Below are 15,527 nucleotides of genomic sequence, written 5' to 3'. Positions count from 1 at the left end.
AGCTATGCCAAAAGATGCAGGCTAAGACTCTGTGTGTTGGCCTGACTCTGATAATTAAAGCTGGCAGGGAATATTTTGAGATAACTTTTCCTATCAGAAAATGCTCATTTGTCAAAAGGGAATTTGTTTGTGGGAGAGTGTTGAGCTTGAGAGATTTCTCAGCAGAAATGTTGCAAACAGCTCTCAAAATCATCTAAATGACAAATTCCAAAATAATGTGAAAGAAAAAAAAATCCTTTTTCAGTTTCAACCTTTTCAAATTAATTATAAACTAGTTATAGAAGACTGGAAAAGAGAAATTAACAAGTCAAAATCAAAACGAAACATCTTAACACCAAATTGTAGTCTTGAAGTAGTCTAGTATTTGAACAGTCACTTCATGACATATTAACAGATTTTTATTTTTCTGCTCAAGTTCAGACAGGACAGAATTTCAAATGCTGTCTTGGATCAAGCAAACAGTTTCCCACCCAGCTTTGATGATAACATCAAGACGCCCAAATCCGATACTTTCATGTTTTATATGCACCAAATAACTTTTTCCATCATCTTAAAAATTCAATTTCTAGTCTTAAAAGAATGTAGAGCCCAAGTTCGTGTTTTAAGTTTCTGCCTTCCCACTTCCACCCTGTGCATGGCAGAAACAAATCACGATATGGGGTCGTGATACTTGGCTCTGCCATTCCTTTCTGCTGAAGCTTTCAGGGTGGGTGATGAGAGTGTCATTGTCATCACGACCACATCTGCCCAGATTTTGGGACAGAGAACCACTCTGTCCCTCCCTCCCCATCCCAGCACCTGCTGTCCTTAAGGGGAGCTCAGCTTCTAGGACACAGGCAAGCAACATTTTGGTCTCAAAATATCAGGTTTCTGAGCTCGTGGGTACAAATTGGAGGCAGGCGGAGGGGAGAGCAGGAGGAGCAGGTATTTATGTTTTGAGAGGCCCATTGTTAAACATGAGTATTTTAGCGATTGTACACTTCATGGCACAGAGCTCTGCTGCCAGCTTCAGCAATCCTGATGGATTGAACTGACATTTCCATTACATGTGTCTGCATTAAGCACTCTTTTTCTTTGCCCTCAAATGAATTTACTGTGAAATGTGTTGGCAGGGTTACTGTAGCTGAAAAAAAACTCTGTGATGTGGAATGTACTTTTCTGTCAAAAAAGTTGTCACTGCCTCTTGGCAAATTAATATTTTCCCCTCTGTTTTCTCAGCTCCACACCTTCCTCCTGTGGTGGGTTTTGGGGTGTGGGTTTTCTGTTGTTGTTGTGCTGGGTATTCCAACACCTCTTCCCAAAAAGAACAAGCTCCTGTTTGCAAATGTTTTGAAAGTCAGTTTTCTGAGCAGTACCAAAAAAAAACCCTGTCATGAATCTCTCCAGACATGTTACATATTTTTCTGCTGTTCAGCATCCCTGCTCTGTATCCTTTCTAACATTTGTGAAGTGCTTGGAAAATGATTCCTGCACCGATGCCGACCTTCACAGTTTTCCTTTGTTCTCCTGACCACCTGGTCCACAATATGGACATCAAAGGTCCTCGCTTCACATGAGAGGGGTTTGGAAGCAGGCTGGCTTAGCGCTAAGCAAAGAGATAATCAAACGAGAATGAGAACCGATTAATTTCCTCCCCTCCCCCCCAACCTCTCTGTTTCAAAGACACTCCAAAAACAATCTGTACGTTGAGTGAACAGAAGTGTTTTTATTACAGAAACCCTCCTCCTTCCACATGGATTGTTGCAAGGGCTTTTTGGACATCTGCCCAATCTCAACATTTTGGCCTGCAAGAAAACAAGCATCAGATAGTGTGTTTGTTTGGCTCCCGGTCCTCCAGTCATCTGGAAGTGCCTTTCTTGCCATTTGCATCTGTAATTTCTCTTCTGACCAGCTCTTCAGAACATTCATTCAGGCCCATAGGGGACATAGAAAAAAATATTCAAATCCGCACATTTGATTCTTTGAATTGATCCTGTTTTCAGACTGTTTCAGCAGTGTTTATTCAGCTTAGCGAAATGAAAAACAAGCCCTTTGCACATCCAGCTTGAAACACAGCAATCACCAACACCATCCCAGTTACATGCAAAACACGCAAGACCCCTGGGAGCTGATATTAGTTAAACTTTACCTCCATATCTTCCTTCTTCTTGCAATTGCTGTGTGTGTGCCAAATGCACACCATATTGCTCGGGGACTGGAGCAGGTGTGTCCTTCTCTAGAGTCCAGCAAAGGCAAACAAGGTGAGATCATCAAATGCTCCAAAGTTAAAGTGGGGAAGCGATGCTGATCCCAGGCAGATCTAGGAGTTAGCCAGCCACGTCGTTATTTCCCCCAGCAGGAGAACATCTAGCTGCTATGCCTAATAGTTCTGCAATTTGCAAATTAGGGAAGATTTTGTAGTCTTCTGTCAAAGGAATACAAGAATGTTCCCCCAGTCTAATCCTCAACATCCCAAATGCCTTGGTTTTCCATCATGTCCCCTTTAGTGCCAACAATCCCTCTTTTGCATAAGACAATGTTTTATGGCTTGTAGCCAGCAGTGTTCTCACCATCCAAGGACTTCTTCTAAGGGGTTTATGAAAAGTGCCTGAGCAAAGTGATTTTGTATCCCTGTAGGTAGCCTGGCTGGCTGGCTGCTGTGTTATGGGACAGAAAAGAATCCGGCAGTGTGGATGTGGCATTACAGCCTGAGAACAGTCTGTGGCCCCTTTTATTTAGCCCTTTCAAATAACCTTGTCAGGTAGCTTGTGTGGTAGCTGGTTTCACGTCACTATAAAAGATGCCATGACTTTACACTGGTGTAATGCTCAAACTACATGTTCTTAAAAATGACAAGGGAATGAGGTGGAAATGCCTTGCAAAAAGCAAAGAGCCTCTTCCTTGAGCATCTGCACCAAAACTGCTGTTCATCCAGGATGTCCTGGTATTCTGGCTCAATGCAAAGCTTTGGGAGGCCTCAGGAAGAGAAGTATTGTGGCTGAGATAGTCAGAGCTGACTGCAGGGCTGGAAAACACTTCCAGTTAAGCTGCAGCATCTCAATTTCTCTTAGCGTATCTTTGTTCCTGTGCTTTTCCTCTGTCACTTTAGAGCAGTGTCTCGTGGCTGCTGATGTAGAACAGCCATGGAGTTGGCTTTAATTTGAGCCATTTGGTCACTGCCAAAGTTTTAAAGCTGGGAAAGTGCAGATTTGGACTGTGCTTGGAGGTGGAAAGTCATTGACTTGCCCAGCCTTGGCACGCAGTTCTTTCAAGGGCCATTAAGATTTGCTCTCTTCACACAGAGTACAGAGCAATCGTTGTGGCCAGACTGCTAAAGTGCCAGGCACTGTAGAGTCCTCATCTGTGCCATTCGCCTAGGCAACCCTGCTTGAGAGACCTGCTAATCTGATTTCTGCTTCTCTTCCTTTCCAGATGTCAACAGTTGGCTGCTCACCTTTGGGTTCCAGCTACACAACGTCATCCCCGGATACCCCAAGCCAGACATGGACGCCATGGAGCCATCCTATGAGCTTATCCACACGCAGATGAAAACCCAAGAATGGGACAATAGCAAGGTGATCCATGCAACTACATGCTGTATTTCATACCCTGATCAGCAAAGTATCCACTTGGGGTCTTTGTAAATAACCATCAGCCTGTTCTTCCAGATGTGCTGGGAGGTTAAGAGGCAGTCAACCCAAGGCAGCTTGTCTCTCCCCATTACAGTAATGAAATCTCACCGAATAATCACATCATAAATTCTTTACTGCCCCTGCATTTATTCCTGTGATACTTTCTGGTAGTCACTCAGTGAGATGGAGCATTACTATTTTTTTGTCAAACAAGAGAGAACTACCACATACTGCAGACAAAGGTCCTGGCCTTTGCACCAAGGATTCTTGGAAGCAAATGAAAGAAAACCTTGATACAGAATCATTTTCTACAGATTTTTTATTTTTTTTTTTAATTTATTCAGTCTGATTTAAAATACCTTTAAAAAAAAAAAAAGTCACAGCACTTCCCTAGGAAATTGTTCTGCATTACAGTGGGTTTCTCCAGAAAGAAGTTTTAGCTGATAGTTAACTTTCATTTTACCTGAGGGGTTTTAATCCCAAACCACTATGTCCTGCTTTTAAAAACAGGCCTGCATCACAAGCCACTTTGGCAGATGCTAGCACAAAATTCAATGATAAAATTGGCAAGAAAAAGCTTTTACAGCCCAATCATTTCTCCGTCTCTTCCTGTTGGGAATTATTCAGCTGAAAGGTGGAGGCAGCACTGTTAAAGGTTAGCACACTGGGTCAGGGTCTGAGAGCCTTGGGTTACTCCCAGCCCTACTGCTTATCAGCTGTATGACCTTGAAAACAGTCGTTTCCCTCTCAGGATACTCTTTCCTCTCCTAGCCTGATTTTATTCTGGGGTTGTTTTATCTCTCCAGTCTGAATTCTCTTTAGGATATAGATTCCTGCTTGCTGTTGCTGTATATTCAAATACTGCGAGAGCTGTGAGGCACCGATTTGTTTGGGGAGATCAGGATGTGCTCTTAACACTTCTGCTTATAAAATGATAATGGTAGCAAGTGGAACTGATCCCAGCTGCTTTCCTAGGCTCTTTATCTAAGCCTTTACTGAAATCTCACTGTCCTGCAGTGGATTCTTGAGGTCCTGTACACAAATTATTAACCCAGCAGGTAAAATACAGTGTCACATTTCCCCAGCCCCAAGGTATCACTCAGAGGTATGAACAAGGTACTGTGAATTAATTACATAGTCGTGTGTCAGCCCTGCCTCGGTACTGAGCCTCATAGTTGCAGGGAAGACAAGCTAAAATGTACCAGCTTTGACTTCAACAAGAGAGATTTAAATTAAGACATAACACTTTACAATAGAAGCAGACGGAAAGAACGATGCCTTTTGCTACCATGGCTGCGCTGATGCTTGAAAACCATTACGCCACAGTAACTCGGTTGTGTTTTTGGAGCTCAGACACTTCTCTTTTGTTTCTCTCGTCCTCGGATTAAACAATGAAATGCTACCAGAGATGATTTCTGTAATGAGAAATAGCCTCAGGATTCTTCCCCCGCTTTGATGTGACAGTCTCTCCAGGCAAAGCTGTACAGGAGGAGGCAAACAGGGAAGGCTCACTCAGAGACCGCACAAAGATTGTCTTTAAATTATTATGTACAGTAAATGATAACACTCAGATGTTAATAATAATAATAATAATGTTATTATTATATCATTTCAGTATTTTTATTATGGTTATTGAATAGCCAAATAATTTAATTGGCAGCTTGAGATGAAGTCTGACACTTGTTTATACGGGAGCTGGAAATAAAACCAAGGAGCCGTCCCTTCCAGCCACCCATTTTAGGTGAATCTGCCTGAATGAGCAATAAAAAGGAAGTCTCCTTGTCCCCTTCAGGTTTGTAAACCAAGAAGCTGCAGTGAGGTCTGTGCAGGGGCCTGCCTTGTAAATAATGGCTTTATGCAGCTATGGTGTTTCCAGATGAGTCACTTTACAATCACAATGTTGAAAGCGGAATTTAACCATTGCAGGTTGTTTCATTTTCTTCCCCTGTGTTATGACAGCAACAAAACAGGAGCATTTTTATTTTAGTCTACAGTTGCAGGATCATGCTGTGATAGCAAGTGGCTCTCAAATACTGTAGAGCAGGGTTCCCTTCCTTTCTGTCACAGACAGCATAATGTAGACATGTATTTGCATAAACTAAATTCATTCTCATTTTATACCTGAACATACGATCCATTTTCTCCTAAACCTATCCATGCGTTGAACACTGATTTTTCACGTGCAGTTCTGTTTGTTCCCAGCCCTTCCAGCCACACACACACTCCCAGACAGGATTCAGCCCTCTGTCGTACCAGTTCTCCCCGTATCTGTTGACGAAGCATGTGGAATAAAATGCAAAGTTTTGAAAGCCTCCCAGAACAAATGACAAAATTAAACAAAGTTAAATGGAAGTTCGGGAAATATTTTTGTTTAATGAGATTGATGGAATTGTGGAATGCCTTTCCAGAGCACATGGAAGAAACTGCAGATCTTTTATCATTTAAAAGCAGCCTGGACAAGGCACCAGACAATGCCCATTCTGTTTGAAATCCGGGGATATTCACTGCATGATGTGCCACAGCTTTCTCATCTCTGCCTCTTCCGATCCCTGGTTTCTCTGGGTCACATAGCCCCTTGTAATAGACCAAAGGAAATTTGAGTTACTCCACTGGCTCCGCTGATCAAAGCCGTGGCCCAGCAGATTGAGTCAGTTCTTTTATCGGAGAGGAATGAATAACAGGAGCATAACAGCAAAGCAACTAACTCCTTTGGCTGCATCGTATCTCTTCGGAGTGCATAACCAGAGGGGCCTGGCATCTCCTTCCAAAACATTGTTGGGACTTGCCTTGCAGGGCTGGAAGATGGAAGAGATAATTCTGGCTGTGGGCATCCACCAGCTCAGAAACAGCCAGCATGTCATAAACTTTGCACTAACCCCCTGCAGCTCTGGAGTGACATTTAAAATCCAATACTCTGTTGTGTGGCACTTTTTCCTCCCCCTCCCCTGTGTCTGTGAGCCTGTCACTAAATTGTTTGTTGAACAAGTTCCGTGTTATTGGCCACCAGGGGACTCCGGGTGACCTCTGGCATATTGTGGAGCTGCTGCACCTGAATGCAATTTCTCCTTTTTTCCCTTTTTCCCCCCTTTCCCTTTTGTCTTATTGAATTGTCAGGTAATTGCCAGAGCCAGAACAACTCTATTTGCAGGAAGGGATGTTTTGGAATCAGTGCTTCTAACATTAGCTACATCATATCATTAACTACGCTTCTGTCCCTCCCATAAGAAAATGTCCCAAGGACAGAAAATGTCCCAAGGACATTCCTCCCCTTCTGAGGGATTGCTCTTGACAATGCTCATCACTCAGCAAGAGCATCCTCACTTTGGGGGTGCTTAGTCCTGAGCATGGGCCATCACGCTCTCGATGTATTCAGCTATGTTTTGTGAACCTTTTGGCTAGTTTTTACTTCATCTGATGGTGGGGAAGAGCTGAAGTCTCCAAGGCACTAAGCTCCTGAGGCATTACGAAAAAAGAAGAGGAGGAAAAGGAGGCAAATCCTTTTATTTCCCCACAGATGGAAATGTGCGTGATGAGCTCAACCTAGCTATCCCCCCAGAGCTGTGTGCACAAGTGGGATGGAGGAGAGACCTGTCCTCCAAACCCAAGAATTAGGAAGGTGGGATGAAGGAGAGATCTCTCCTCCAAACCCAAGAGTTGGCAATGTGGGGTGTCCCCCCAGCCACCCTCCACCAGGTGTCATAGCTTTTGGGAGCTACATCCTGAGGGGTTCACCATGAGAGAGGGCATCCATAGCAGGGAGTTAACGGTGGAGAATTTTGAAGGCAGGGAAGGGGTAGCTTGGGCCAAGCATTTTGGAAGTGGCTTTCCACATTGTAACCCATATGGTAGTTGGAGAAACACCTATCTGTGTATAGCGGCAGGAGATGGAGAGAAACTTGGAAACGTACTCACGTATTTCACATCTTGGATCCTTGATGGGAAATTAAAGCTTGCAGTCTCACACTGGAAGGCGGTATTTAAAAACAACAGATGATAGTATCTGGCGATGGTATTTCGAATCCTCGAGAGGTGCAGGCAAAATGCAAGAGGCTATTCAGAGAACTCTGTAATGTGCCGTTCTCTTGAGCTCTGTGCAGCAGGAAAGAAATGATGAAGGTCGTTCTCTTCTCTCCAATGGGTTGTTACTAGATAAAGTGAAATGTCACCTAAGGACATCTGATTAAAAGAGTCTGGGAGGAAAAACAAACCCAGCCTATTTGTCACTCACATCTAAGAACAAATATTGAAATAAAACAACTATGAATTCCCCTCTTTCTGCCTTAATGCTGGTTTTATAGATGCCTTCCTTTACAGTTGCTAAAAGCAGTGGCATTTTTTAGAGAATACTATACACCACTGCAGCCTTGGATGAAAATTTTGTTTCTCTTCCTTACCAGTTCATTAAAATGAGTTCTAAGATGAAACAGAAATGGTAATTGCAAAGTCAGGGATACGGTGCCTCTTTGAACTGTGCGCAATATGTTTGCCTCCCCCCTGTATATTCACAGCAGAGCATACAAAGCTAGCTGTGCCCTGGTTTGCCTGAATTTGGTGTGTTTTTTTGTAGTTTTTTTTTTTTTTTCCTACTGTTGGATGGGTTTGTTTTTCTTTTATAAAAAAAAAAAAAATGCTGTTCCCAAATATCATTTTGTTTTATCAAAGAAATGCACTCAAAAAGTCATTTCAAAGCGATTGTGGGCTCATTTTCAAGATAACAGAGTTATTTGCAGATAACAGAGTTTAGTTATTATAATAGTTAAGAGATGTTCGGTATTACAGCATTGCATGTCTTCTCCTACTACAAAACAAAAGATGGGGAGATGTTATGATAAAAAAAAAAAGGCCTTTATCTAGAAGACCTGTAACCAATCCCCAGTGAAAGACCCTTTGGGTGTGATTTTGTTCTAGATGGAGACACCTAAATTTAGGCCCCTGCCTGTGAACTTGGTGTCCAGCAGGGCACAAATCACCCAGAGCTTTTGTTTCTCACTGCTTCACAAAGAAGCTGCAGGCACTCAGGGGCATCTCAGATCACACGAGACATCAGTGTATGGGTTTATGGGCAACTGAATCAGTCCTGAAGCCAACACTGAAGTGTGAGAAGCAGGTACACAGAAGGCTGGGCCATCCATAGATTGGCAAGTACTACCAAGTTACTTTGCCAGCAAAGGTGGATCCAGCCCCCAGCCTCACAAAACTTCCACCTACAGTGGGCATACAGCTAGAGGTGAAGAAGGTCTCGTTTCTGTGGCTTTGATCCATCATTTCACGTCTGTCTTAGCCACCAGGAGCAGTGCCAGTAACAGCCCTACTGTTGCCCATGCAACAAGAGAAATGCTTTCCCTGTACAGAGGAGGAGATGTGTCCTGGATAGAGGCTGAGAGAACCAACAAGCCAGTTGGCCTCACGTCCTGTCTGAGTGTCCTGAGGCAAAAAGTGACAGTGCCATTGCTGTTAGCTCATGTGTAAGCCATTAAACCTCCAAGTCATGCCAGTAGAGGGGTGGGTGCTGCTTATTTTCCTTCTATATGAAATCCAGATGAGCAGTGGAGCTGTGGAAATTGTATGACTTCATATAATGTCATGAAGGCAGCATGTTATTAGATAAAGGAAAGGTCACGTATTCTATTATTGGGTCATAAATTGTAAAAAAGACTTTAAAATTTTGGTTTACCTTTTGTAGTGGACAATTGCTGATCTAAAATCAAATTTATTGGGAATTTGACCATGAAGTTGAAAATCAAAAAATTTGACCCCAGGCCAGAGGGTCCCAGCTTGACAGAGCTTGTGGAGCTTGATGAAGGTAGATCATGTCAGAGCTGTTGCCTGTTGTACCTATCACAGCATGTGCCAAACAGGTTACCATCCTTCCTGAATTAATGGCAAACTCAAGGACATCACCCATTAAATGTCACTGTACAGCTGTTGTCAGCAGAAGACTCCCAACCAATATTTTAGAGTAATAACAGAATCACAGAATCATAGAGGTTGGAAGAGACCTTCAAAATCATCTGATCCAACCATCCCCCTACCACCAATGTCACCACCAAGCCGTGTCCCCAAGCACCACGTCCAACCTCTCCTTGAACACCCCCAGGGACGGGGACTCCCCCACCTCCCTGGGCAACCCGTCCCAAGGCCTGACCGCTCTTGCTGAGCAGAAATGTCTCCTCATTGCCAACCTGAACCTCCACCGGTGCTACTTGAGGCCATTCAGAGACAGCAGTTGGAGGGGTCTGAAGCCAAACCAGGAGCTGAAAATAAAATTATTTAATTTTAATTAATTAAAATTAACCAGTGTGGATGATAAGAGGTCTAGTGCAAGACCTCACTGCCGAGGCTTCTCTCATTTAGCAGCATAAACACAATATTACAGACTGTGTCCTTCTGGCCCAAACCATGCCTGGTGCTGTCCAACTTATCCAAGGTGATATTGAGTAGCTGCTGCGATTAATTAATTCTAGGGATCCCTGACCACTTAACTTCTGGTAAATATAGCAATGCATATATAGAGAAGGGTGACAGATAAATGACCACAGGACGCAGAAATGTGGTGCAGAAGACCTGATTTACATTCCTGAGTGAAGGATCTTGCACTAAATGATGATTCAGTGTGAGTAATGAGAAGGAACTTTTCCCGTTGCTTGTAAAAGTTACTGAGCAAGATGGAAGAGCAATGTGGCAGGCGTGGGTCGTGGGGAAGGACCACCTGGAGTCAGCCCATAGGAGATGCACCTGAGAGGAATACATCCCCATTTAAACACCTCTTAAGATGAAATACCTAGCGAAGGGTGTGCGATGTGCACTTATGCAGAACTGTAAGTGTTTCGTGGAGTCTAGAAGCCTAATTGCTCCCTGTCCATCATCGGTGACATCTTCATTAATTACGTCCATCTTTTCCATAATTAGAGCCCTTGTTCAGCTGGTGGGGGAGCTATCAGACTGTTAATTAGATCGCTCTTTGGGCTGTATGTGAGATCCCCCACAGGCAGCATGGGGAGAACCAGAAAGAGCTCCTATGGCTGCTCCAGCAACTATGCTAACAACCAAAAGGGGGAGGGAAGGGGGTTTCTGCAGCTTTCTTGGCACTTTGAATAAAAGTAAGTCATGGGTCTTAGGTATTTCGATGTTGATTAAACCCAACACTTGCCCTTAAACTTGTGTGCCTCTGTTCTTTTATAGTTTTCTCCTCTATAGAGCAAAAACTGCTCATAACCACTGAGCAAGTTACAGTGCAGGATGCTTTATTTTGTTTCTCTAATGGTTTGAAACCCTTCCTTGGAAATGGCTACCAGGGAAGCGAGGGTTCATCTCCCTTCCCTCACCATAAGTCGTAGTAAAGAGGTCAATGCTGAAATGTCTGCATTGTCTGAAATGTCTTCTTACAGCCAGGGAAGGATGTGAGCCTTTAGCTTGTGGACTGTTTAAGGCAATCTCCTTCATGGATGTTAAATTTCCTCAAAATAATTGGAGTGCAGCAAACTTTTCTTTGTAGCCTATTTTTAATCCTGGATGTCATTACTTTATTGAACTCAGCCGTTGGCCGTGCCAGGAGAGTTTTGTCGTAGCATCCTCTTGCTTTTGTGAAATTTGAGCAAATAATTGTTCATGAGCAAGGGTTTGTAAGAAGATTGCGCTGCCATGAATTGATGAGAGCATTTCCAAAGACATTTTGCAGTAATGATGAGCTGCTGACTCGCTGTGTGCTTGCTCCATTATACGCTAACAGCAAAAGTGACTTTGTATTGTACCTGACTACAAATGATCCAGGCTGTTGTCTCTCTGCAGTTTTTCTTCAATATAAGCTAAAACTCGAACATCAGGTATGGCAGGCCCTAGCTCAGGGAGCCTGGCACGTTGTAGAGGGTCTGCAGGAAATAGGATTTGGATTTAGGGCCCTCCTTGAGTTTTAAACAGCCTGCTTTGGCCAGGCTGAAATGGGATGTAGAGGGGCTGTGGTCACTTCGAGGGTCGTACCTGCGATGCAGGCCTTTTGAAAATGGCCCAAAGAGTTACAAGGTGAAGGTAAAATAGAGGGAATTGTTACAGATATTTTCATACTTTGTCACAGAAACCTCAAAGCATTTTATAAAGCATAATGGCCACCGAATTCTCTGTGAGTGATTTCTTATTTGCAGATAAAGATTGCTGAAGCACAAAGTAATAGCTCGGCCAGCTGGGAGCCCAAACGAGACCCCCACACTACTAAAGCAAAAACTCCTTTACTCCCTATGCCTCTTTCTATCTGTAAGTGTAAATACAGTTCCATTTATTGAAACAATGAGTATTAGGGGGAATATCCTGGCATGTGTCTCTTCTACTACAAAGAATTAAAAATCTGAAGAAAGTTGATGAGGAAAAAAAACAAACATGGAGCTCCTCATTAGATTGACACTGGTCTCCAGCATGCAAAACAATGCCTTTGGGTCATCAGGCTTCTCTTTCTAACATATCTTTTTCTTTTTTTCTCTCCATTCTCAGTCAATTTTGGGGGTCCAATGTGAAGTGCAGAAGCAGCTGAAGGCCTTTGTCACCCTTGAGCGCTTCGAACGGATCTACAGCTCCAGCATCGCCGGGTGCCGGCACGTCAAGAAGAACAGGAACTTTGCCTCCGGAGGCTCCATCTTCGGCAAAGGCGTCAAGTTCGCCATGAAGGACGGGCGCGTGGCCACCGACATTATCAGTGTGGCCAACGAGGATGGGCGGAGGATCGCAGCCATCCTGAACAACGCCCATTACCTGGAGAACTTGCACTTCACCATCGACGGGGTGGACACGCACTACTTCATCAAGCAAGGGCCGTCGGAGGGCGACCTGTCCATCCTGGGCCTCAGCGGCGGGCGGAGGACCCTGGAGAACGGTGTGAACGTCACGGTGTCCCAGATCAACACAGTGCTGGGTGGAAGGACTAGACGTTACACGGACATCCAGCTCCAGTACGGCGCGCTGTGCCTGAACACTCGCTACGGGACCACCTTGGACGAGGAGAAGGCCCGCGTCCTGGAGCTGGCCCGCCAGCGCGCCGTCGCCCAAGCTTGGGCCCGAGAACAGCAGAGACTGCGGGATGGGGAGGAGGGTATTCGCTCGTGGACAGAAGGGGAGAAGCAACAAGTGCTAAACACAGGCCGGGTACAGGGCTATGACGGCTATTTTGTGATCTCAGTGGAGCAGTACCCAGAACTCTCAGACAGCGCCAACAACATCCACTTCATGAGACAGAGCGAGATGGGCAGAAGGTGACAGAGAGGGTCCATACGGTGACTTCTTGCCAAAGACAGCTACTCTTTTGTGGCCACTTACCTGACTGTGTTGTACTCAATCCTTTTTCTAAACTGAACAAGGTGGGGGGGAGGAAAATAGAGAAGGAATTATACGGTTGCACTGTAACTCATGCAACATCCTTTTTTTCCCCTTTAATTTGGCCTTCACACGTTTTTTGCAATGAACAGAAGGTATATTTTGCCGTTGTGTGATCACAGTGACATTTACTGTCTCTTGTCCTTTTTTTTTTTCCCCTTTGTGAGGAATTTGAAGTGGGGAGTCGTCAACGTACGTCCGTAGGTGTGAAGTGCGAAATGGGTGTCTGTGCTAACTTGTGTCATCCTAACCCTTTCTGGTTTGGGGCAGGGACAGATAGCCTTCCACCCAAAAAATGGGGAGCCCACGGCGTGCCGGAGAGCTCTTCCTGGGAAGAAAGGAAAAGGAAGACGACACTGATTCCTTAACACCGAAAGCGACCGACCGTCCGAATCATGTGCCTCAAAAGAGACCTTACAAGTAGTTTTCACGTTTCACTTGGGACTTAAAGTGTTTTTTGGGGGCTCCTGCTGAGCAGAAGTAGATTATAGAGGCAAAGGAGCTGATTATATTAACTTGCAAGATGATTCTCTTCCTTCCTGAACTGGAATAAAAAAAGAAAAAAAATCAGTCTTTTTTCATTATGAGAGTAGATACTTTTTGTTTGTTTTTGTGTGTGTGCGCAAATCCTGGTTTTAGTTAAAACCTAGCAAAAGCCAAGAAAGGGACTCCTGCTCTATTGAGAAAAGCTAAAATAAATTCTCTCTCTCATACGTAGAGCTGTTCTATAGGTGGATTTAATGCACCCATGTTGTACATTTGCTAATGGCATAACTTCATTAAATGTATAGTGTTTCAGTACACGAGGCTACGTGTTTAACAGTCCACTGTGCTGTATCTGATAAAACCAGTTAATTTTTAGGAAGCTGATTTGAATTTAAAAGTAGTTATAGTATCCCAGTGACATACCACTGAAAATTAGAGCAAGCCAAACCCTGCTTTTCCTGATTCTGGAGCTTGTATTTATTGGCTGGGAAACGCAGTTTTGAGTAGCATGCTGGCAAGTCATTTATGACTATGGCAGATAAATGTCTCTAGGGGACTTTGGCAGCAGGGATTTTAAAATGTTTAATAAGTAGCAACAGCTTGTGCGTGGTGGGACAAGAAGGAGAATATTGGAATCAACCCTCTCACTGTTTCTTACACGAGCTTGAATTTAACGGAGAGCCCAGCTGACTGTTAGCAGTGAAGAAAGGGAAGTTTGGCTAGAAATGCCCACTACAGAGGGGACCAAGTGCTTTAATAAGAAACTGCTGACAGAGTTACATGGCATGCTAATGTAATTTGTATTCACATAACCTCTGTGCTCTGGAAGTGTCCTTGAAATTCAAGGGAACAAGGAGATGAGATGAGCATCCTCTTCCCTGCCTGAAGCAGCCCCGCGGTAGCAAGGGGCCGTTCCTGCAGGCTGAGGCATCACCCCGCTGGCCAGCCCTGGTCCCAAACAGACATCTCACACTGACACGTGCACGTATCCTGACTCTAAGAGCTCTCACCGTGTCTCTCTGAGAACATCTCAGTCCTGATTTATTTTTTTTCCCCCCATCCGCTTCACTTTATGCTGCCTGGTTCTGCAGAGAGATAACCCGAGATGTGCAAATCCATGCCAAGGCTGTTTCTTCACTCAGTGCCCTACCTGCAATGCACCCCTGAGCCAGCCCACCACCGCTGGTATCCTCCAACACATCCCAATATTCCTCTGCAGGCTCTAGCCCCCAAAACAAGGCATGTTGGGCACATGCTCCTCGAGCAGCAAAGTTTTGGCAGCCCCAGTGCTATCGCGGTTTCCCCGTAGATGCCGGCTGCCAGCTCTGCCTGCCTTGCCTCTCTGTTCCCGGGTGCTTGCCTGGAGGAAGGTATGGGATGGAAATTCCCCCAGCAGACTGCTCCTCCTCCAGTTCCCAATCCTTCAGGCTGCACGGCCGTAATTTCGGCGGCTGCAGAGCCCCAGGGCTGACCCACCTTGGGGCCACCCACCGGTACAGCCCTGAATTCCCGGCGGTCCCTCCTGCTTGCAGCAAGGATGACGTTGCTGCTGCTGTAACCAGCACTGTGCTCCCCACCACCCCTTGCAGCACGCAACCTTTAGAGCTTTGGCAGGCGTGAATCGCAGGCAGCTGGGCTGGAAAGGGCATCGGGCTCCGGCAGAGCCAGCTGGGAGGAGCTGCAGAGCCTGGGCCAGCTCAAGTCCTTGGCAAGGGAGCGGTGGCTTTGGGCAGCCGCCTGCCAGGGATGGTGAAAAGGCCGTGGCATCACTGCCTGTGTCACTGGTATCCAACTCTTGGCAAGCCTCGGTTGTCCTGAGGATGCTCTGGTGGGGACTGGGGCAGTGTTAGCCAAGCCAGCAGCTGCCACCTCCTTGAAGGAGGCAGCATCACCTTTCCAGGGCTCCCCAGTTCCCCCTCCCTGGGGTACACCAAGAACAGATCCCCCCCTACCAGCTCCTCAACCAGGTGGACCAAAAAAAGATAAATAAATAAAATATGGGAAGCTGGGAGGAAAGGCGTAAACACGTGTTGAAGACCTGTGGCATGGAGAGAGCTCGGCGTGCATCCCGTC

General features: G+C 45.1%; 1 protein-coding gene across 3 annotated transcripts in view; it reads left to right on the top strand.

Moving 5' to 3' along the window:
* TENM4 (teneurin transmembrane protein 4) overlaps positions 1–13,719 on the top strand; it is a 597,100-nt gene extending 583,381 nt beyond the window's left edge. For all 3 annotated transcript variants that reach the window (XM_082754369.1, XM_082754368.1, XM_082754367.1), the window contains 2 exons: positions 3,412–3,554; positions 12,093–13,719. In XM_082754369.1, coding sequence (XP_082610495.1) covers positions 3,412–3,554; positions 12,093–12,851 — 902 coding nt within the window. In that variant the 3' untranslated portion in view covers positions 12,852–13,719. The remainder of the gene's footprint in view (positions 1–3,411; positions 3,555–12,092) is intronic.
* Positions 13,720–15,527: the final 1,808 nt, after the last annotated feature.

Source organism: Aythya marila, assembly GCF_965140915.1.
Source record: "Aythya marila genome assembly, chromosome: 1".
In the NCBI taxonomy this organism is placed as follows: domain Eukaryota; kingdom Metazoa; phylum Chordata; class Aves; order Anseriformes; family Anatidae; genus Aythya; species Aythya marila.
Note: the sequence above shows the minus strand (reverse complement) of the source record. Positions and strands in the feature narration are given on the sequence as shown.